The sequence below is a fragment of the Tasmannia lanceolata genome, unplaced genomic scaffold, assembly GCF_043159265.1.
Source record: "Tasmannia lanceolata isolate RefF3 unplaced genomic scaffold, GAP_Taslan_0.1 ptg000019l, whole genome shotgun sequence".
Classification (NCBI taxonomy): Eukaryota; Viridiplantae; Streptophyta; class Magnoliopsida; order Canellales; family Winteraceae; genus Tasmannia; species Tasmannia lanceolata.
In genome coordinates, this window is record NW_027518696.1 from 28,465,781 (window position 1) to 28,490,672 (window position 24,892).

The 24,892-nt window shown below is 35.9% G+C and overlaps 4 protein-coding genes across 4 annotated transcripts; 1 reads left to right on the forward strand and 3 right to left on the reverse strand.

The window, feature by feature from the left end:
- Positions 1-1,719: 1,719 nt before the first annotated feature.
- Positions 1,720-13,122, reverse strand: LOC143852468 (uncharacterized). The gene is made up of 8 exons (XM_077361852.1): positions 12,897-13,122; positions 12,735-12,837; positions 6,982-7,109; positions 6,755-6,812; positions 6,539-6,668; positions 6,192-6,266; positions 2,171-2,245; positions 1,720-1,926 (listed from the first exon to the last, which is right to left on the reverse strand). The coding sequence occupies exons 1-8, from the start codon at positions 13,120-13,122 to the stop codon at positions 1,720-1,722; spliced, it is 1,002 nt and encodes a 333-aa protein (XP_077217967.1).
- Positions 13,123-16,446: 3,324 nt separating this feature from the next.
- On the forward strand, positions 16,447-17,811 carry LOC143852469 (uncharacterized). The gene has a single exon (XM_077361853.1). The coding sequence runs from the start codon at positions 16,447-16,449 to the stop codon at positions 17,809-17,811; it is 1,365 nt and encodes a 454-aa protein (XP_077217968.1).
- Positions 17,812-21,273: 3,462 nt separating this feature from the next.
- On the reverse strand, positions 21,274-22,147 carry LOC143852470 (uncharacterized). The gene is made up of 2 exons (XM_077361855.1): positions 21,430-22,147; positions 21,274-21,323 (listed from the first exon to the last, which is right to left on the reverse strand). The coding sequence occupies exons 1-2, from the start codon at positions 22,145-22,147 to the stop codon at positions 21,274-21,276; spliced, it is 768 nt and encodes a 255-aa protein (XP_077217970.1).
- Positions 22,148-23,266: 1,119 nt separating this feature from the next.
- LOC143852471 (uncharacterized) lies at positions 23,267-23,692 on the reverse strand. Its single transcript, XM_077361856.1, has one exon. The coding sequence runs from the start codon at positions 23,690-23,692 to the stop codon at positions 23,267-23,269; it is 426 nt and encodes a 141-aa protein (XP_077217971.1).
- Between the last annotated feature and the right edge of the window lie 1,200 nt (positions 23,693-24,892).

Consider the following 24,892-nt stretch of genomic DNA (forward strand, 5'->3'; position numbering starts at 1 on the left):
TATGTTATGTTTGAATTGTTATCATACTAATGCTTCTACTGTGCTTAAGTGTATTCTTAGTTTTGAAGCAATGAGTCATTAAAGGCAGAGCCTGTAACTTGGAATCAATGACCGAAGCTGGAACTCAACTAAAGACTTCTTGAAGCTAAGGCCGAGAAGCATATGTGAAGTCATTCCCAAGTGTGCGCTGCTATCAAAGAAGTAAAATGTTTATTTGTTTTAGAATGTATAGAAGTTTCTTCTTAAGGAGTGCAAATCAAGGCCTAAATGAAAACCAACTAAAACACATCCAAAGGAGAAGAAACAAGCTTCTCTGAAAAGCCCAAATGTGCCAAAACTTGACTAGAATATAAGTTTTTCATAAAACCTCATTGGAGTTTCTTTCAAAGGGTCTTAAAATAAGTTAATTGGATTAAATAAATCAAGTGAACCAAAGTCTAAGTACCAAAATAGCTTAAAATGTAAAAAGAACCAAATTGGTTTTTGCTTGGTTAACCAAAGGCCATTATCCGATATTTTTCAAATATTTTTGAAAATATTTTTAACAGAAAGTAAGCTCTCTTAGCTTTCTGTAGAGAACAATATCATCAAAATCGGATAGGAAACTAAGAGAGATATGAGTTTTCGAAGTTAACTAAGCAAATCTGGAGCGAATCCCAAAAAAAGAGAACATACCTTTCATTAGAAGTCTACCCAGACGTCTGTCAATAGTCTGTCAATGTTAAAAGACAACAATAATATTGACAGACATCTGGTGCAAGGAGCCAGACGTCTAATGGCCCAAACCAGGCATCTTGTCGCGTATCGCACGTAAAATCTTCTTTGTAAGGGCTAGTTTGTCAACAAATCCGATTGGTCCAAAATTCTAGACAGTCATATTTTTATTTTCTCTATAAAAACAAGTGTTTTGGGACATTAATATGAGATAGAATACAAACCTAACCTTGCCTAGCCCTTATGCACATTCAATACACCTCTTGGGCCATTGATTTTCTAATCTTTGAGGAGAACTTATATAGGCTTTCATTACAAATCTTTTGAGAAGAGCTTGATTTGTATACTAGCCTATTGTAGAGGTATGCATTCGTGTTTTTCTTCTTTCATTGCATTGGTGAGAGGTTACTGTATCAACCTTGGAGTTGTAAGTCTTGGGGCTAAAGCCTTCGCATGGTGAGCAGGGCACCGGACCAACCCGAGTAGTAGGAGCTCATGGAGAGAGGTTGGATAGATTGTACGAGTTGTACATGGTTTGTCTTCACCATGAACGAAGGCGCATAGTGGAGCCACAAGTGAATTTTGCTTGTGGGAGTGGATGTAGGCCTGGGGGATAGGCTGAACCACTATGAACCCGAATGCATATCTTCTTTACTTCTCCTTCTTGTCCCCATACTTTTATCTCTCTTATAGTTTGATTATGATTTTGTTATTATTAGCCCTGTATTTTTCATTTTGTTAATCTTCTTCAAAGTTTTCAAAAAAGGGAATTAAAAAGCATTAGGTAAAATTATTTCAAGAGCACCAATTCATCCCCCTCTTTGTTGCCTACATGAGTGTCGCTATTAATCTTCTCACCTTTGATTGGTGGGGAGTTTCTTCTTCCATTGGGTCCTCTGCGGTCATTGCTATTGTTCATTTCTTTCCCTTGGTAGGGTGTTTTTAAGTACCTGCTACCTTTCACTTTCATACTGCGCTTTACTCCTCGTTCTATGATCCCAATTTTTAATCATTTTTAGGTAATTCCCCACCATCATCATCGTCAATTTCCAAGGATAGGTATTGCTCCATCCTGAACCTTTCCACCTTTTTTTCACCCTTAAGTTCCTTGGCAAGTATACCCTCATCACGAACATTCCCACATTTTTCTTCACCCATCAAGTTCTCTTGGAGGTATTCACTCATCCAGAACCTCCCCACCTTCCTCTCCACCTAATGGTAGAGTCCTTCCCTTCTTTAAGTTTTCTACTTTTGTTTAGAGTTAACTAATTTTCTCCTTCATTCCCTCATCTTCCCCTCTATTTTTTCTAAAAATTCTTCAATTCTCTTTCCACTGCTTATCTTATGGTAACTTTTTTTTGAAGGATTTGGACCATGGTAACTTGAAACTATAAAAGAATGAAAGTTATGGTAAGAAGGATAGACATATGCATTGAAAATAAATAGCAACCATTACCATAGTTGGCTTTGCAGGAGGAATGGAATGGTCCAGTGATTGTACCCCCTCTATGACAGCTTCTATCCCAGGATCCTACCATTCAAACAAGACAAAAAATATTGAGTTTGTAGATATTAACATGATCAATAAATTCGGAACATAAAACTAATTCTAATTTAAATTGTAATATCTTATCCTTTAAGGGTAAAAGATATTCTAATCCCATACTCTAACAAATGCAACTAGAATGGTCTTATAAAGTTCAGGCCCGTCTAGTCTAAGCAACTGTCCAAAAAGAGTATTAGGAAGAGCTTCTTAATGGGCTCCATCAACCTTAAATACTTTGTCCTTGCTAAATGAGAGCATCTTGACATAATGTATTTCTCCTACAAAACAATTTACATCAAGACAATCAAAATAAACATACTAAACCAGAAAATAATTAATTCGATTAAGATAATCATATATTAAATGCATCTTCATTGCCATCTTTTCCCTCACTGTGTATCAAACTAGAAAGATCTGTCTAAACAAAAAACATTATACAACTGAATTCAGGTCAAAACTGTAAACAAACATCAATAAGTACTAAAACACCTACATACAATCATGAAACACTGTAGATTCACAGATCCACTTAAAAGTAAAATCTAAATATTTGCAAAAAACAAATCTAACTATTTATAGAAAGACTAGTATTCTCAACCATGCTATGCATGTGTAAATCGATAGGTCTACACAATCAAAACACGAGGAATAAGATGGGGTACCCACCCTAATGCATAGGTTAAGTAGAGATGGTGGACCCCACCTCATCAATAACATTAGGAGTAAATTGCTGGGTTCCACCCTATGCATGGGTTTGGGTGAAGATGGTGATCCCCCACATCAAAACAGGAGGTGTGAAAAGGGTGGGCTCAACCCATGCTAAGGCATGGTTCTAACATGTTACGCTCTACTCTATGAAAACAAAACACGAGGCATAAGGGAAAAGTTTTTGCAATAAAATGTTTTCTTAGAAAAGGCGAATGGCAAAGGGAAAGAAACATGCTTAGTATGTATTATAGATAGATCGATAGATAGATAGATAATCCCTAACTGATGTTAAATATAGGGAGATGATATCCCCCCTCCCCGAACGGTTTTCTTGAGAATGGTTCACTGCTTGAGGATAAATTCACCCCCTTTAATGAGCTAGTAAAAAGGCACATGTTTTGCACGTGCGATGTCTGAATGAACTATTTTGAAGTTCTAGATATTCATGGAACTATATTGGAAAAATCTATGAGAGGCATTTATACAGCAATCAGTTAGAAGGAAGGTCAGGGATTGCTATAAGTCATGTTCATTCAACAAAGAAAAGGCATAGAATGTGAAATGACATAAAGAAGAAAACATTTTCTTTTAAATGATATAAAGAAGAAAACATTTGGAAGTAAAACTTACTAAAATTAGGTTAGTGAAATTCACCAAGCACAATAGAAACTCGTAATGGTTTTATACCTCAAGATTTTAATGTATATGATGATGCTATAGAGTTCATGGAAGATTTGAATATCTTAAACAAATCTGCCCAACACCAAAACAATTGATCAACTTCAGATTCGAAGGAGAAAAGCAGCACCATTTAGTAAAATAGAGACAAAGTCCATGATTTTCTTGTCCTTATGGAGAATGACATAAGTGACAAAGTGTGTAAAAGAAGACAACACCTGCCATGAGTTTGTTAAAAGAAAACAACACATGTCATTTGTAAAGAACTTTAGAAGCTTCTTTACATCAGGCAATACACAATAGATGTAAAGCATTAGTTAAATTTACACATATCAGGTAATATATAAAACCTGTAAAGTGTTAGTTAAATTTACATAACATCTTCACTTGTAATATTTACAGAACATTTTCATATGGTTCTTTACATAACCAAAATTTGATAAAAAAAACATAATAAAAATTGCTCTTGTATGATCATATTGTTCTTTCTGTACATCAAGGCTTGGTACAAAAGTAGCCGAGAACCGTCCTTTATATACATGAAGAATAAGTACAGAAGTAGCTTCGAGTTTTGCCTTGTTCGTTTCATCTCTTTCTTCTCCTGCAGAAAGCAAAGTGGAAGAAGTTAATTTAATCTACAATATTTAATTATTTAGATGTACAAATAATTTTCATTATATGATGTAAATCTCTACACAAATATGAAATACTATTTAAGGAAAATGTAGAGAAAATAAATGAGTTACAAACCATTATATTTAAGTGCTCCTTAGGAAAGATGCTATTTCTGCTGGTGTCATTTTCTTTCTCCAATCTTCTTCATCAAGTTTTTCAATTTTTATGCATGTAAATTGCCGGGAGGGTGCGTCAAAAAGTTATTTTTCAGAAATTCTGATTGTAAAAATGTATGGCATCCACAAACATTGTAAGACCTGGCTAACGAACTCTGCATCGTCTTTTTCCTATGGTAATAAAGGAAGAAATACATGATATTAATAATTTGGAATAGTATTTAAAAAAATTGCATTACTTTTTGTACCTTAATTTCCTTCATTTTGGACACTTCGCAATTGAATATTACTTTGACTTGTTTATCAAATATTGTCATCCATAACGCCCCACTCTTATCTCCAACTTTTATTTTTAGCAAATATCTGTCAAATAAAATTATGAGTATGACACGATTTAAGAGTAGGAAAAATGTCTGCATCATATCTCTACATGATAAATTTTCAATGCTATAATAAAACTGTAGTTCCTAAACAGAAATTGAGAATTAACAACGAAAAAGGAAACAAAATAGATCTAGATCGAGAAGCAATAGGGGTTGGAACCCAAATGTTCGAATAAAATGATAAAAAGGAAGACATGACATTATTAAGAATGGCAAATGATATGTCTACTGAATTCATAACTTTGATACACAAAAGAGTGGAGTGTTTTTATTAGAAGATAATGAAAGTAAATGAAAAAGGATACCGGAGTTTGAATGAGTGATCCAATGATGCCACAAAGACCATGGAGGTGATGATGTGACGGAGTGTAGATTCAATCTCTGAACCAGAGGGAAAGCAAGGGTTTGGAAGTGTAAAACACTCATATTTAAAGGTTGCACCTCTTGCTTCAGGTGTTGAACTTGCGTAGGAGTTCAGTGTGAAGTTTTCTAAAGCTTGAAGTGATAATTTTTATGGGTGAATTGCAAAAAAACATCCATTAATTGCATACTTTTCTTTGAAGTAGCAAAGCTAGTAGATAACTGGGGGGAAATCATTTATGAAGAAGCCACTGAAATTAGGAAGTGAATAAAGTAATTAGATCTGATATTCTGTTCTAAATTAGCATCAAATTGCAAGTTAAATTGGTTGGAAGCAATTTAGCAGAAAAGTTATATTTCTATATGAATTTAGTGATAGCAACATAAGCATGGAGTATAAATGTGGAGAAATAATCAAGGTCAGCCCAACTAAAAGCCATATAATACTTATAAGCAACAGTTGGTTGAAAACGTAAAATAAAAAATGTATTAAAAACTTGAATGAAGGAGAAAACGACCACATACTTGATTAAACAACCACATTAAAAAAACAACGTTTAGTAGAGAATTTGATTAAACAAACGCATTTCAAATAAATAAATAGGAGCAAAGCATTTCTAGGACAGACATATCCGTCTAAATTGTGGAAAGAAATGTATTTCTTTGTTGAAGATTATAATTTTGTTCATTTAGGTGAGTGATTGAAGTATTTCTTACTTTGGAACTGGAATCGAATTAGTTATACTCTATGAAGGAGAAGATAAGTACTGAACAGGACATGAAGCAGTTGCTTTAAATTTTGAAAGTAGCTTTTCTTGAAATAGATTAAGCTAGCGATCAGTTACGTATATTAGTAAATAAGTTGATACAATCAATTACAACAAACAAACTTGCAAGGGCTCATGTGAGTGTAGTATTCTTCACGTACCGGTCAACAACTTCAAAAATTTTAGAGAAACAGTTCCCACATCTGTCTGTGCCAGTACGATTGTCTACCTTTTTTTTGCATACTGAACAAGAAGGATACCAAGGATTCTGCTTATCGTTAACGTCGATAATCCATCCTTCTACCATGTAAGATTGATTCTGCATTAGGAAAAATAATAATTTTTGATATATGGTAAATTATTTTGTGAAGTGATATATACGGCCCTTTTGATTAGTTGGGACACCCAGCAGCAATGTACGTGGCAATCGGCCTCATTCAATCTTTCTGATGTGAAGTACATCAGCCCCTCTGTAGTCATTGATACACTATTGGGGGTGTCCCAAGTGATGAAAAGGGGCGCATTTATCACTTCCCATTATTTTTTATTTATGAATATAATATGCTAATAATTTAAAGGATTTTATATTACATCTTTATCAACCTTTATTTTTTCATCAACGATTGTGTCAATAGTAACATTATTTGAAGAACTTTTTGCTGATGGTACTTTCTTTTTTAGTTTTTTGGATTCTTCTATCACCAGTTGATGACTTGTAGACCTGTAAAAATAATGTTAGATATAACATTTAAAATTCAATTGAAAACTGAAATATATAATATTTGGATATGTATTATGTAATTATACCATTGCTTTAATGATTTGGCTGCTTCTATGTCTGGATCGATGTCAATGATCGTATTCACTGTTGTGGAAAGAGTTACTCTTGTATTACAAAGTAGTAAAATATATTTAAAGATGAAATGAAATGTATATTTTTTTGTTAATATTATTAGTTCTTTTGTTAATTCTATGATTAGATAATGATTTTTGATATATACAGACAGACATAAACATTTGAAGATAATGTTTACCTTGAAATGGTTGAGCTTTGATAGACGTTGCAATTATAATGGGACATTCTTCAACCTTCTCAGATATGGTTTCTTCTTCTTCTGTTGCGAAACGCCCCCATAATGTCAACTGTACAGGCAGTGTACACCTACAATGAATACATAAATTAATACTTTAGATACATCGTGTACGTATATTTGGAACATAATTGATGAGGAATTGGTATGATAATTAGCTTCAATGATTGATTTGTTACTTTAACATTTTTAGATAAGTAAACATGGTCTAAAACAACATATGTTATTTGTAACATATAAGTTATCAGTATATATGAGCTTTTACATTCTTTGTAAATGACGATAGCATTCAATGAGATTTATTTTTCTCATTAAAACAAGATATATTAACACAAGTAAAAATTATCATGGAATTTAAAATTGATGAAAGAACATGCAAACTTCTTCAAAAGAGAACCTAGAAAAGATGAATGAAAAGGCATGTTGTCATTAAAACATCATCCAGATCAAATTCCAACCAATCAAGACAGATACCTCGGAGACGAGCTGTACCTCACAAACCATATATCCATATTCATATATACATCATTTGATTATAACTGATACAACATACGGTAACATCATTCAACAAACAAAAGCATAGTTATATGGCGACAAGCATGTACTAACTAATCCCGTGTACACCACTAACATGTGCATATCATTAAGTCTCTACAATGTTGTGTTTCTTACCTACTACAGCCAATGAACATGATCTGTTTTTATTTCATTTTTCTTATCTTCTTTTCTATGTCAGTCCTAAATTATTGTTAGGACAATCATTCAGCTTAGATTGCAGAACATTTGTAGTATACTATAGACACCCCCATTTTGCTACGCTTTAAAAAGCGAAAGATTTAGTTGGTTTGTCAAGTCTCGAGTCCGTATTCCGCATTAGATTAGGCATCAATGCATTTTAGGGTAAATTTCATCTCATTTTAGGTGTTTTGAAGTTGATTCGCAATCCTAAAGATTTCTAGGGTGTTCCAATGGTCTCCGGAAGATGAGAATTTAAGTTTCCAATCAAGTGAAAAAAACTGCCATTTTTGAAATTTCTCAAGGTTGTCCCTATTTTCACCTATTTTGCACCTCGGGGGTAATTTACTTAACCTTTAGAGTGTATTTAAGGAGTCTTAGATGATTTCACGAGTTTTTGAAAACCTGCTAAATTTAGAAACTCTTAGGGGTTTGACTTGAATTTAAAATTTTGTTAAACGAGGGCATTTTGGGCATTTTCAAGGAATCCCAAGTAATCATGTTTGATATCACCCATCAAAAGGAGCCATCTTAAAAAGTTTCTATTTTTGAAGTTTGACCACGAAGACTTTTCATTTTTAACTCCTCCTTTATGGGCAACTTGATTTGAATGCACTTTGTCCCTTTTCGGGTGCGTATTGGTCAAATGAGAGCGTTTTGGTCCAAAACTTTATATTTTCCAAGAGAGATGGCTCAACCATATGTTAGGGGTGCACCATAAAGGTCACATGGGTTAGGTTCATCCATAAAATATTGAATTTAAAAGAATTTTATTAAATTTTTATGAAAAAAATCCAAAACCCATGTGAGAATGCCCATTGGGCAAAGCCCACAAAGGAATGGGCCCAAGTGGACCCACCCATGTGGGTTGGCCACATAAGTGGGCGCCGAACATGGATGAGGTGGGATGGTGATGTCATATTTGATGTGTTTTGAAAAAAAGAATAAAAGAATGAAAAGAAGTAAGATTTATAATTAGAAAGGGCTAGTATGGCCAGGTTAGTAAATTGCCATAACTTTTTACCTACTTCTCTAAAATAATTTTTGTTATACTTGTTTCGAAGGGCTTGAAGAGATATACAACTTTCTAGTTTACGACTTTTCTTGATTCTGCCCATAAATAGGTCAAAAATGAGCTCCAACGTTGGGCAGTCCTTTTTGGACGAAAATATTATATATATATGTTATTTCCATTGTGTGACAGCTTCTAGAAGAGTCTTGAAATATCTACCTTATGTAAAATAGTATGCCTTGGTTTGAAAGTAAGCACAATTAGAATTCAAGTTGATTTGAAAACTAAAAGGAAGGAAAGCTAAGGAAGAGAAATAACAAACTAGCTAATGTGAGACTCCTCACAAAGGAAACTACTTATTCTTTGCAAACCATAGCTTTTTCTATAAAGCAAATCAATTCAACCTTGAGAAAGGGCTGAAAAAACTTCCAACTAGGTCTTCCTACTCTAATAATTCATCCCCCTTTTTAGAGCTCTTGTTCTTCTTTTTCTCATACGGTGTTCTTCTCCAAAAATCCATTAAACCTCTTCCATTTTTCCTTTATATTTGTGATATTGGAGATCTTTGGATCAATCAACGGAATTTTCTAGCAATTATAAGGGCTGGACAAAAGCGTATATCTCGGATTACCAGCCCTAGAGACAAGGATTCGCGATGAACGGTAGGTTTTCTCCCTTTTTGTTCTCTAAGAACTAGAAAAACATGTTTAGGGTTGTCTTTTCTTCATTTTCTTCATGTTTTTTTGTAGAGAATCTCATGAGAAGTTATCTTGCATGATCATGTATGATTTTTTATGAGTCAATTTGCTTTATTACCAATTTTGGTGAAATCGTATTACAAAGCAAGTGTTTCGAAACTAAAAATTTTTCACAAAGTTATATTTTCTGAGTTCTAATTGGGTTAAAAGAGTACAAAAAATCTAAAAGTTCCAATAAAATTCATTTATTTTGATGACTCTAAAATTCGTTAAAAAAAACTCGAAAATGGGAAATATGATGAATAAAAATTCGTTCATGTATCAAAACCATTCAAAATTGGACGAAATTTTGTTCTCAAAATCCTTTTAATATTTGAACATCATGAAAAACTTTTCAAAGGATTTTGAGTTTATTCATTATTTTATGAGAATTTTTAAATAAAACCACTGATTTTCACATATATAAAGGACATACCACCAAATAGACTCTTCAAAAGCTGAAATTTCGTAGTAAGATGAATGGGCCAGAAACATCATATTGTGAATTTCTCAAGATTTGTGTGCATGTTTTACTATTTTGTATTGATTTTTAATTGATTTGACTAGAACATAAATAAATCTGTTAAAAATAGTAAAATCCCGAACTAATGTGTGAAAGTTTTACCATGATTTGCTACTATTATGATCATGTTCTATTTAAATTTTGGTTTGATTTGGAATTCGTTTGCTATGTATTTCTTTTTAATGTCACCAATCTGGCCTAAAATTGGTAAAATCAATTAAAAATCAAATTTTAATCTCTAAAATCGTGAACAATTCAAAAAGAACATAATTGTACAAAACACATCATATTCCCAAATTTCTGGAATAGATAACTTAGTTTGCTATGAGTTGGTTTGTAAAATCACCTACCTGGCTTGAAACTGGTAAAATCAATTAAAATTTGAAATTATTTCAAAGTGTCATGAAAATTTTCAGAAAACTATAATTTTTCATCATGTATTCAATCCTTAAGCCACTGAAATAGAAATCTTAGGAATCATTGATCTCCTTTGTAAACTTGCCATATAAGGATAGTTTAGATGCCAAGGTGGCATTCATAATCGTATCCTAATTGCGATCAATCCTTTTACAATTTGAGCATTTAAATTATAGTATGTTGTTGGCTCTGAGATTGTAGTCCACGAAAATCCTGAGAAACATGCCAGGCAATAATATACTATAACTTATATGCTAAATTGTGCAAGGGTGGAAAGCCCGATTCCCTTCCATGGATGAAACCCAATGATGAAACTTGTCAGCCTTAGAGCCATTAGTATTCCTTAGATTTTAGGAGTTAGAAACCTTTAAAGAACTGAAAATTATTAACTTCACAATCTGGGTTAATCAAACCCATGTTTTTTGAACCGTTGGATAACGGTATCACCTCGTAGGTTAAAGCTGATTAGGAACACTTACATCACGCCGTGTTCTAGGTTTTAGGGTGTCCTAGAGTTAGGAGTTCAGCTTCATCACGGTCGTTTGCTATGGATAGTAGCCGTGCCATAGATCTAGTTACACTAGCTAACCCATCTCCCTATAGGACAAGCCTAGTTAACCTAGGATGTAGGTTCTCCTGCATTAGTTTAGGGAACATTTTGCACTTAGATAGGACTATATAGCATCTTAGATGAAGTCCTAGGATAATAAAATCTATTCAACTTGAACTAAAGAATATCTTTTAAACTGTTGAAACAGTCAATTCAATCTAGATCGGTGTCCTAGATGTCTTGGGCATATAGCTTAGTTTAGGTCACCGGACTACGTCGACTCTGATCTCAGTGAGGCTTCGATAAGTAGGCAGCTTGGATGTTTGGATGACATTCCTCGCACGAGTCGGCCCCACACACAATCAGTAGGGTTTTTATGGTAGTTTTTTTATTTCTTTTCTCATTTAAAATCCTAAATTAAATTGATTAAATCATTTAGGATTTTTTTTCCAAATTAGAATTTTAGGAGAACTTTCACATATATTGAATCTCAACAAATCAAGAAAATTAAAATACACATTTAAGAATTACATTGAAATTAGATTTTAGGATGCATGTCACATAGTTCACACATCAAAAGAGTTTAAATGAGCCATTTAAAAAAATTCAAAAGAGTTAACTTTTGAAATTGAAGACCGGATTACCGGGCAAGAATGGTGCATGTGGTGGTAATTTTTCATACCTTCCATTCTCGTAATCAGGTAACGAATCTAGACTTCTAGGACCGCAGATCATTGTAGTGTCATTTATGGGTCCTAGGTCCCTTACCTAGGTGGCGACTCTGGTCATTCTCTTTGGCATGAAATTCAGATTGCTTTAGTGATCCCAATTTCACAGAAAAGATGAATTAAATCAATAATAAAAAGCATACGCCATTCGCATGGGTACGAGAGACCAAGAGAGGGAGGCAGGTCGCGCCCCCTCTCACGGGATCAGATCCCACATATAATAACTAATACTACAATACATCACTTACTACATGCAGAAAATGCAAGTTTGAAAGTTAAATAGAAAACAAGGCATTGACATACTCACAAGATATGCTGCTAAAACCGGTTAGTGAAAACCAAAATATGTGGGAATTGAATTGGCTTATTACTCAACTCCTTTAACCTCACATTTAAGTAATATACAAATTAATACTACAATATATTACTTACGAAATGCAGAAAATGCAAAGCTTAAACAGAAAACAGGGCATTGACGTACTCATAAGATATATGCGAAAACTGGTCATTGAAATCCAAAATCTATGGGAATCATTTGGCTTGTTGTTTAACTCCTTTAACCTTACACTTAAGTAACATGTCCATAATAGTGATTGGTGAAATTGTTGTTATAAGTCATGTTCTAGATATTCATGGAAAAATCTATAAATATCAAAAAACATCCATAAGAAAAGAGAAGGAAACACATAACCAACGTACCACCACCAACAAAAGTAGGTGGAATAAATAGATTAGAAAGGATAGGCTAATGTAAAATTAAATTAATGAATGACAATTGCTGACAACAAATGGAAAAGAAGTCATCCCAAAATTTGAGCAGCAAGATCAACAATCAGAAACAAAAAAACAAAAGAAAGTTAAAAAAATAGAAATATATATGATATAATTAAAACTCTCTATAAGCTTTTACTATATGAAAGTAAACGAGTGTTTAAAAATGCAGATTTAACGCGGGCTATAATGTTAGGAAGAGCAATGAGAGATCTTTACATACTCTGAATCAATGATTTGAAGTTCTCTGCGTGTAGTTGTTGTTCCATCTCTTTTCCGTGTAGTATGTAACGCTTGACCCACTTTGGTTACAATTGCAATGATGTCTTCAAAATGTTGAATCATATAAATGAAAAATATTCATATATATTTTTAGTTTGGTTACCTATAAAACTGTCGGGTTGAAGGTATTGAGCAACGTCACATAATGGAATGAACGGAATTCCTCCGGGAATCTGTTCCTCAATGGTTGCCTCTGTTACTGTAGTATATTTGTTGAAGATAATTTCGATCGAACGTCCACTACTGTATGGGTAATCTGATTTCTTTACAGCACCATCTGATATATAATATATCTGGCCCTGCTGTAACTTTTCGCCTAATAGCTTCATTCATTCAACAAATAAGACTGCTCGTATCTGAGTATGCTGAAAAAAAATCAAGAGAGTAAATGTCAGCATATTATTTTATTTAATTATAATATAGTAATAAAATGAACATAGATTGACATGTTTTTTTACCATGTTTATTAAATGTCAACATTATTTTTTTATTCAATGATAATATAATAATATAGAAGATAGATTAATATGTTTTTCTAAGGAGATGATAAATGTGCTTCTTTTTTATCAGTCGGAACATCAATCTGAATTGTTATACCTTATGTATTCTAGAGTGAGGACCTATAAATAGAAGTTTTGCATTTGAAGAAAACTCCGAGAAATGTTCTTTATGTATTCTAGAGTGGAGACCTGCAGATAGAAGTTTTGTTCATCTTTAATGGGGAGCCAACTACCAAAGCAGAACCCACTACACACTAAGGTTATTGAGACCTAGCTTATGCTATGCGATCCTTGTTCAAACCTTACAAAGATTTTGTCTTGAAAAATATTAATGGCCGAAGACACATGAATTAGACTCATAATAGATGGGAAAACCTAGTCGATGGAACTACTATTGATAGTCTATATAAGAATAAGAGTGCATTATTCATGAAATATACAAGAACTTTGCGACTAAAATTCAAGGAATGCACAACTATGGTATTGATAATCATAATCCTGCACGCGACACGACTCCGTCCAAACAGCCTAGGAAGATGGAACAACTACCAGTAAGAAATGAAAATGGGTGCATTTATCATTTGCTTTTTTTTGTATGATGCTTACTTTCCCATCCATTAAAGTGATGTTCAATATTGAACCGGATCCTTTTTCACTGCTGTAGCATCTATTTTTTCCTTTCAGGAGCACCGAACATTTTATCGTCTAATTCAAATCGCCTGGATTTAGCATATTTATAAGTTGATTGAGGAATCTCTTTCCTTTTATCCTTCTTCAATGTTTACCTGCACAATATAAATAATTTTTATTTAGTATAAAAATAATTCACAATATTTATGAAATATATGAATCATTTGTTCTAAGTAGATAATTACCAATGAAAATAAAGAATGGTTGCATATTTTTGATCTGCATATCATGTACAGAAAAAAATTTTGTAAACAATATTTTTCGTATATGTCAATTGCCTTTGACATGCTTGTTGGCTTGATAAGTACTTTTGTAGTATGTCTTGATGCACCTCTCGACAAGGCTACATAAAGTTGGCCATGAGAAAATACCGGTTATGGTAAATATATCCCGACATACGGAATTGTTTTGCTCTGAGCTTTATTGATTGTTATTGCAAATGCAAGCCATATTGAAAATTGTTTTCGCTTCAACCGAAATGGATATGCTTCATTTTCAGCCGGACAGAGAGGTATTCTCGGTATTAAAATCTTTCTTCCTTTGTGCTGCCCGAAAGAAATTTCAGCAAGTATAACGTTGGGCTCGAAACTTAAGCAAGTTAATTTTGTCCCATTACATTGTCCATTTACTGGATCTAAGTTCAGCAACATGTTTTCAACTCTAATTTGTGTGGAGGCAATCCATTTGGAGTAAGTGAATTAAGAAATTCTTCTGGGTAATAACCATTGGTATCATCTATAGCACTGTCATAACTGTAGTATGTAACTTCATCTCCTTTACAGTTGCTAATGATACATTTATTTAAATCATCAACATTTGTTAATCATCAGCAAGGAAATCACTACTCAACATTTGTTTATCCAACTCTGGCAAAATGACATCAATCAATTTCTTTTTATTATCTTTACTATCTTCGTATTCAATTAACATATCAGTCGGGATGATGCAGCCCTTGACAAGTTTGAAGCCCAGATGAACCATCCTAAGCAAGTGAGAAGGTCAGCCCGCATCCAAGCCCAACACAAGGCCCATGTCCAACTTGAATCCATTAAGCATAAAGACCACCATGGACACGCTGATCGAGCTGGAGGCCCGCATTAATGAGTCTGGCCACTTTTTGGAGTCCATTTTTGGACCTCTAGATGGACGAATCAAAGAAAATGCTTAACTAGGAAGTTGTAGGTCTTTGCATTATCTTTCCAACAGATATTCATGGTCCTAATTTGGCTCAGTGGTTGAAGAGTTATGGCTATTTTGGTAGACTGTATTTGCTAGCTTTGACTACTTAACGTGTTTAGAGTTCCTAAACTATTAATGATGTATGTGAGTCCCTAAACTAGTTAGTGGACTAGTTTGAACGAATTTTCTCATGTATTTATCTATTTAAAGAGTATCAAACATATGTAATGGAGTTAGTTGAATATTTGAATGAAAATTTGCTTAGTGCATTTTTCCTTGAACCTTGAAGAGTTCTTCCTTGAAACCTAGAAGAGTTTCACTCTTTCCTTGAAGAGTAGGAGCTTTCCCCTATTGTTTGCATCCTTGAAGAGTTGCAACCATCAATCTAGAAGAATTGATGTTACCTATCTTCCTTGGCAACCTAGAAGAGTAGCCATTGAAGTTATCTTTCTCTATTTTGCCCCGCTCTATTTTCAGAAACCTGTCCATTCGCATTCATTCACTTCCATCACCATTTCAAGCCCTTTCCAGTATTTTTCTGAACAAACTTTTGTTAGAAAAGTTGTAGATCTTTGAGTCCTTAAAATTTTGGCTTCTGTGTCAAGTCATTCCGACCTATATCGAGGGAGATACGCTCATTTTACCGAACTTGCGCAAATCTGTTTTTCTTGAATCCGAATTCTTGAGCATTTGAGTGTGTGTCTGTCACTCTCCCGATCGTTAGTCCAAGAAGCCTAGGAGAGGCTTGCATCATTTTGGTATCAGAGCTTTGGAGGAGAGGACAATGCCTCCAAGACAAGCCCGACGTCGAGGTGGTAGAACAATCCCCTTGGATGAAGTACACACACTTGCTGAAAACTTGCAACAGCATATGCAACAACAAATCAATGATTTGACTCGAGAAGTTGAACGTCTTCGTGCTGAAGCAAACAATCCTCCTCCCCATTTCAGATCTGGAAGAACCAATGGTGATTCTTCTTCTTCAGAGAGTGTTCAATCTTTGCGACAAGATAGGCGCCCTCAACCCCACACACAAGGCGTTCGAGAATCGGATTGGGAAAAGGAAATCAAGAGAGACATTCTAGAATTTCTAGGAATTGATTCCCCTGATGAAATCATTGATTGGTTAACACTTGTGAATGAAGTTTTTGAAGAAATGTCCCGGAAGAGCGTCGTGTTGGCATCATTGCCATGCGATTCCGAGGCAAGGCCATAGCTTGGTGGAGACGTGAAAAGCAAACCCGCCACTCCGCCGGTAAAGATCCTATCACTCGATAGAGAAAGATGGAGGACAAGATCCGTAAGTACTTCCTTTCCAAAGGTTATAAGAGGGATTCGTACCAACGATACCAAAATTTGAGGCAAGGTACGCGATCGGTGGAACAATACACCAATGAATTCAATGAGTTGGTAATTCGCAAGTATTTGGGAGGCCTTCAACTTCATATCCAAGACACCCTTGATGTTCTTGACATCTGGGATTTGGGAGATGCACACCAAAGAGCTCTCAAGGTGGAGTGTTCACGCTCTCGAAAGCAACAATCCACATCCTTCACAAATCGAGCAGTTCAAGGTGCGGTTGGCACCAACAAAGCCGGAAACACAGGTGTACACACTAATAGCATCAACAAAGCCTCTGCCCCACCCAAGGGTTCTAATCAACCCCCTCCTACCGGTCAAAGCTCTACAACCAATATGCGTTGTTATTCATGTGGTGAGATAGGACATCGTGCTAGCAATTGTCGGAAGCGACAAGCGGCTAAAGAATTACTTGTGGAAAATGAATCTGATGATCCGGGTGAGGAAGACACTGATATTGACCCAAAGGATGATGAGAGTAACTTGGAGGATGAGCAAGTGCTTAATGCCGATACCGGTGAGTTCCTTATGATGCGGAAAATTTTTCTAACTCCAAAACAAGAAGCTGGAAATCGTTGGTTGCGCAACAACATTTTCCACTTGGCATGCACCGTTTCTGGAAAGGTATGTCGATTAATCATTGATTCCGGATGTTGTGAAAATGTAATTTCTGAGGCGGCGGCAAGCAGGCTGAAATTGGAGTTGAAAGAACATCCAACCCCTTACAAGATGTCTTGGTTAAAGCGAGGTACAGAGGCAACCGTTTCCAAACGTTGTCTTGTCAATCTTTCTATTGCTTCCATCTACTTTGACAAGATATGGTGTGATGTTATACCTATGGATTGTAGTCATATCATCCTTGGCCGTCCATGGCAATTTGATAAGAAAACAATCCATGACGGGTATCGCAACACTTACTCTTTTGACTATGGAGGAAAGAAGATTACTTTAGCACCTAGTAAAGAGCCAATTCAAACTCCTTTGGTTGAAAACTCCCCATCTTCTAATTGTCTTGTGATGAAAGATGTAAAGAGTGCTATGGAAGGGGTTAGTGTTATATACATCTTACTTAACAAGTCCGATATTAGAGATGTGGTTGCACCAATCATTCCGAACCAAGTCAAGCCTCTTTTGGAAGAATTTAAAGATATATTTCCATTAGACCTTCCCTCTGGCCTTCCCCCCATGAGAGACATTCAGTACCAAATTGACTTGCTGCCCGGTGCATCTTTACCCAACCTAGCTCACTATCGGATGAGTCCAGTGGAGCATGAAGAACTACAACGGTAAATCATGGAACTATTGAACAAAGGTTTCATAAGGGAGAGCCTCAGCCCTTGTGCCGTTCCAACCCTTTTGGTGCCGAAGAAAAATGGCACTTGGAGAATGTGTGTTGATAGTAGAGCCATCAACAAAATCACCATCAAATACCGCTTTCCGATCCCTCGTCTTTATGATCTCTTGGACCAACTTTCCGGTGCCACCATCTTCTCAAAGTTAGACTTAAAGAGTGGATATCATCAAATCCGAATCAAGCCCGGAGATGAATGGAAGACGGCGTTCAAGACCAAAGATGGACTATTTGAGTGGCTAGTCATGCCATTTGGATTGTCTAATGCACCTTCCACCTTCATGAGGTTCATGACACAGGTTCTAAAACCGTATCTTGGACGTTTTGTGGTTGTTTATTTTGATGATATTTTGATTTTTAGTAAGACTACTAATGAGCACTTGCAGCACCTTCAAGATGTGTTACGCTTGCTAAGGCAAGCACGCTTATTTGCAGCCCCTGAAAAGTGTTACTTCATGGTGCCACAAATCCTATTCCTTGGATTTAACATTTTAAGAGAAGGGATTTCAGTTGATGATGCCAAAATCAAGGTGATCCAAGAATGGCCAACCCCAATAAACGTGCATGAAGTTCGAAGTTTCCATGGCCTAGCTTCCTTCTACCGACGATTCATTGCACACTTCAGTTCTATTGCTGCCCCACTCACTTCTTGTATGAAGAAAGGTGTTTTTGAGTGGACCATTGAAGCCCAAAGAAGCTTTAAACAACTCAAGGAAAAGTTATGTACAGCCCCGGTCCTTGCGCTTCCCAACTTCGATCTCATTTTTTAGGTTCATTGTGATGCATCCGGAACCGGCATAGGAGGAATTCTAAATCAAGGAGGACGTCCCATTGCATTCTTCAGTGACAAGTTGAATGGTGCCAAACTCAAATATAGTACCTATGATTTGGAGTTTTATGCCTTGTTTCGCACACTTGAGCATTGGAGGCAATACCTAATCCATAGAGAATTTATTTTGTACACTGACCATGAAGCATTGAAGTACATTTCAGGTCAACAAAAGCTAAATTCTCGGCGTGCAAAATGGGCGGAATATCTTCAAGATTTCACCTTCAACATCAAGCACAAGGCGGGTGTACAAAATCAGGTTGCCATGCTCTCAGCCGAAAGAAAAGCTTGCTCAATACCATGCGCACTACTGTGCTCGGCTTTGACTCATTCCAACAGCTATACATGGAGGATGAATACTTCTCCAAACTCATATCATATGCTCAAGATGAGAAGCTTGCTGATTTCACCTTATGTGATGGTTTTCTCTTCAAAGGAAATCGCTTATGTGTACCGGATTGCTCTCTTCGGCAAAAGGTGATTGGTGAGATACATAATGAAGGTCATTTCGGTCGTGACAAAACTCTCCAACTTGTTTCAGCAAAGTACTTTTGGCCACATCAGAAACGGAATGTACATCATTATGTTATGAGATGCCGAAATTGCCAAATTGGTAAGGGACAAACTACAAATGCCGGTCTCTATTTGCCTTTGCCTATACCACATGCACCATGGGAGGATATATCCATTGATTTTGTCCTTGGATTGCCACGGACACACCGAGGAATGGATTCCATATTTGTGGTCGTTGATAGATTTTCCAAAATGGCACATTTCATACCTTGCCGAAAGATTATGGATGCCTCACGCATTGCTAGCTTATTTTTCAAAGAAATCTTCAGAATGCATGGAGTACCAAATACCATCACTTCAGACCGAGACACGAAGTTCCTTAGTCACTTTTGGCGTCAATTATGGAAGAGTATTGGGACCACACTGCAGTATAGCACTGTGTTCCACCCTCAAACTGATGGGCAAACCGAAGTTGTAAACCGATCATTGGGAAATTTGTTGAGAACCTTGATTGATGACAATCCCCGTTCTTGGGAAGACCGCCTATCACTTGGAGAATTTGCTTACAACAGTTCGGTGAACCGTTCTACAGGTTGCAGCCCTTTCTTGGTTATCTATGGGCGACAACCCAAGTCAGCACTAGATCTTGCACCTAGCTATTCCATTTGCTGAAAAGCCCATTGCCCAAGTTGAAGATTTTGTATCTCAAATGAAGCTTATACATGAAGATGTTCATCGTAAGCTGGAAAGTAATCTGAGACCTATAAGAAGGCTGTTGATAAGAGGCGTCGTGAAGTCATATTTGAACCTGGAGATTTTGTTTGGGCTTACTTGCCACCAGAACGTCACCCCGTTGGAAGCTACAACAAGCTTAGTGATAGAAAGCTTGGTCCACTTGAAGTTCTTGAACGCATCAATCCCAATGCGTATCGTCTCAAGCTTCCTTCCCATATGAAGATACATGATGTGTTTAACGTTCGCCATTTGACACCTTATATGGGAGATTCCACTGATGATAATACCTCGAATTCAGAGACGAATTCTTTCAAACAATGGGGAAATGATGCAGCCCACACCCATGAGGTTGACAAGTTTGAAGCCCAGATGAACCATCCTAAGCAAGTGATAAGGTCAGCTCGCATCCAAGCCCAACACAAGGCTCATGTCCAACTTGAATCCATTAAGCATAAAGACCACCATGGACACGCTGATCGAGCTGGAGGCCCGCATTAATGAGTCTGGCCACTTTTTGGAGTCCATTTTTAGACCTCTATATGGACAAATCAGAGAAAATGCTTAACTAGGAAGTTGTAGGTCTTTGAATTATCTTTCCAACAGATATTCATAGTCCTAATTTGGCTCAGTGATTGAAGAGTTATGGCTATTTTGGTAGACTGTGTTTGCTAGCTTTAACTAGTTAATGTGTTTAGAGTTCCTAAACTATTAATGATGTATGTGAGTCTCTAAACTAGTTAGTGGACTAGTTTGAACGAATTTTCTCATGTATTTCTCTATTTAAAGAGTATCAAACATATGTAATGGAGTTAGTTGAATATTTGAATGAAAATTTGCTTAGTGCATTTTTCCTTGAACCTTGAAGAGTTCTTCCTTGAAACCTAGAAGAGTTTCACTCCTTCCTTGAAGAGTAGGAGCTTTCCCCTATTGTTTGCATCCTTGAAGAGTTGCAACCATCAATCTAGAAGAATTGATGTTACTTATCTTCCTTGGCAACCTAGAAGAGTAGCCATTGAAGTTATCTTTCTCTATTTTGCCCCGCTCTATTTCCAGAAACCTGTCCATTCGCATTCATTCACTTCCATCACCATTTCAAGCCCTTTCCAATATTTTTCTGGACAAACCTTTGTCAGCAAAGTTGTAGATCTTTGAGTCCTTAAAATTTTGGCTTTTGTATCAAGTCATTCCGACCTATATCGAGGGAGATACGCTCATTTTACCGAACTTGCGCAAATCTATTTTTCTTGAATCCAAATTCTTGAGCATTTGAGTGTGTCTGTCACTCTCCCGATCCTTAGTCCAAGAAGCCTAGGAGAGGCTTGCATCACGGGATCTGAACAAGATTACCAGAAATTATTTCTTCAGTGCCATTACCTATTCGTAATAAGTATTCGCTGAACTCATCATCATTTTTTGCTCTCATATTTTTTTTTCAGCTTCAAAATTTCCATTTTGTTCCATAAATATGATCTTATCAAACTTGCATCGATTGTTTCTTCTTGTGTAGCTCGCGGTACAACTGGAAGAACTTGTCTGAAATTGCCTCCAACAATAATAACTTTACTACCAAATGGTAAAGATGACTCCATCATATCTTGAAGTGTACGATCTAATGCTTCTATTGCATATTTTTTAGACATTAATGCTTCATCCCATATAATCAATGCAGCTTTTGTTAATAATTTTGCCATACTACTCTGTTTGGTTATTTTACATGCATCATTCATATTAATATCAATTGGTATCTTGAATCGTGAATGTGCAGTACGACCACCTGGAATGATGGCAGCTGCAATACCAGAGGTAGCTGTAGCAATAGTAATATTATTTGACGCTCTAATTTTTGCAAGCAATGCTCTATATAAAAATGTCTTGCCAGTTCCACCAGGTCTATCAATGAAAAAAGTTCCATGTTTACCATCACGGATACGTTGCATTATTATTTTAAAAGCATGATTCTGATCGATATTTAACTGTGAAATTGCTTCAACATCTTCAACAGGAGTCATAATAGAATGCTCTTCAAGGATTTCTTTTACCAGCATAGCATTCGATCTACATTCTTTTGACAATTTCGGCAAATCGTATTCTGATAGTTTCTTTCCCATACTTTTAAGGAGGTCATCAACTTCTTTTAACACATAATTAGCTTTGACGTTAACATCAGTTTCTGGAACGGTTCGCAGATCTTCAGCCATATGAGGTTCATTGCATTCCATAATAATCTAACATTATTTGGTTCACAGAAAACTAAAATTGTAGCAAACGATTTTCGCAGAGATGATACCATTGCAAAAATTGTTGCCTCTTCTAAACAGCAAAAGATGTCATTATCATTTTTAAGAAGTCCTCTTTTATGCGCTGCCTCCTTGAATGTTGAGCATAAACGTTCATCTACTGTTAATAAATTAGAAAATGATGTAGCCCCACGAATGAATTTAGTAGCAATCTTAAGTAATATCGATCCCCATCGGATGGATTTACTGATCTTATTCTTCCAATGGCTTTCTGTTTCTTCCTTTTTGTCCAGAGATGACCACTTTCATCCCAAACATAATGCTGAGGAAATTCTCGATAAAGTTACATCTACATCGATAATATTCATATTGAAATATTCTCTCAACATAGTACGAGTAATATGTTCTTGTCTAGAAGTTGTGGTAGCTTCTGATTTTTATGTAACCAACTGTTGATTAGGTAAATGATGCTGTAAAGTTATAACTGACGGGAAGATCTTGCATAAATCAAATGCATAGATTCTCCAGATAGCTTCAGGCGGAGATACCCATCGAGGCATTTTGGAAAGATTATATTTCATCAATCACGGTTTCTGCTTCACTTTTTATAATTTGCATTGCCACCTTATCGTGCCCTTTGTATATGTATTTATACAAATACTTAACTGCTTTGATGTTGGAACAAATTTCAACATTTATATGACAATTATACCGCTTAAGTAGATATGGATTGTACGGAACAACCCATATGTTATCCAAATTTTGATTCTGCACATATACTTGTCAGTCATTGCATCTTCTATGATAAGTAACGTAGCTGTCTTTCTCTTGTTTTGTTGTTTCACAAAATGCCCTTGGGTAATGAAATTTATAGTTGCCATCAATCATACACGGTGAAGATGTTCTCATGTTACCACATGGACCATGCATCATGTGTTTTACAACTCTTTCAAACAATAGAGGTTCATTATTTCCATCGGGGGGTTCAACACTGACAATGTGATTGTATTCATCAGGATTTAACATCTTGCTTTCTTTTTCCATTACAAGTAGCAAGTGAGCAGGTGGTAATCTTCTTTTTTAGAATTCAATAACATGTGTATGAGATATTATATGACCAAGAACATGCTTTTCAAACAATTGTTTCTTCAGACCATCGAATTTTCCTTTGAATACTCTTGCTGTTAAATCAGGCCTGTTGTATGTTTTTTCTCCTGGTTTTAATTGTAGCACTATTTCTTCCCACTCTGGATTACACATCATTGTCAAAAAAAGATCTAGTTCACCATAATGCTGAACCAAAGCCATTGAATCTAAATGTCTACGCCGCATATCTCGAGGACCTCCAATAAACGATGTTGGCAACACTGTTCTTTTACCTATTTTGTACCCATGTGTCTCCCCAGCAACAACACTGTCTACAATACCTTGAAACAAATCTGCACGGATGGTACTCTGATGCTCGTAGAAATAATTTAATCGACCCGTTTCAACTTTCACATACATGTCAACGACATATTGTTGAAATAATCGGCCACCGTAGATAATATTCCATTTATAATTATCTCTCATCTGGAACATAAAAGCATAATATTCCCGGCAAGAAACATCTTTGGTGTTGCCTCTTTTGCTGATTATTGCTGTGCAAAAATTTGTCACATATTATTATAATGCATAATTTTGTAAATAATTATTATCGTAAAATTGAAAAGATACTTAAAAATATTTGCTTACCATTTTCATGGCATAATTGTGTTTCGAACTCAGTAAAATTGTCACAAGGGACAATGAATGTGCGACTGCTGATATTTTGTTGACCTAATCTTCTTATACCATACCCGAATCCAAACACTACCAAAAACACAGTGGGCCCACATTATTTGGATGATCCAAAGCGTTCATTTGATGGGCCCTGACATAGATAGAGTGTGCCTAAAAAATCAGCTCCATTGGATCATCCTAACCCTTCAATCTGTCGGTGAACAGTTAACTGAGGGGGCCTACCTTATACAAATTGAAAGTTTGAAACTAGATGGGGTGTAGTTGTCACGTTTTAAACTATATAGGCGTAGAAGTGGATGTATCTGAAACTAGAGGGGGTGTAAATGTAATTTTACCTGAAAAAAATCATGAATGCGCAATTAAATTTCCGAAACGAAATGAAAAGTGCAACCGCGTGTTACCTTCACGTAAAATAATAAGGGATAATTACATTTACACCCCCTCTAGTTTCTGACACATCCACTTCCACCCATATAGTTTAAAACGTGACAAATACACCCATGTAGTTTCAATTTGTTTAAGGTTTGCCCCCCTCAGCTGAAGGTTCGTCCATAGATTGAAGGGTTAGGATGATCTGATGGAGCTAAATTTTTGGGCACACCCTATCTATGTCAGGACCCATCAAATGAACGCTTTGGATCATCCAAATAATGTGGGCCCATACCCGAATCCAAACAAAAATTCAGCTCCATCGGATCATCCTAACCCTTCAATCTATGGACGAACCTTCAGCTGAGGGGGGCAAACCTTAAACAAATTGAAACTACAGGGGTGTATTTGTCACGTTTTAAACTATAGGGGTGGAAGTGGATGTTTCAGAAACTAGAGGGGGTGTAAATGTAATTATCCCAAATAATAATTTGTTTTTTTAAGTAAGAAGCTAAAACTACGGTGGCTGTTAGGCTCCATCCTAACAGACATTCT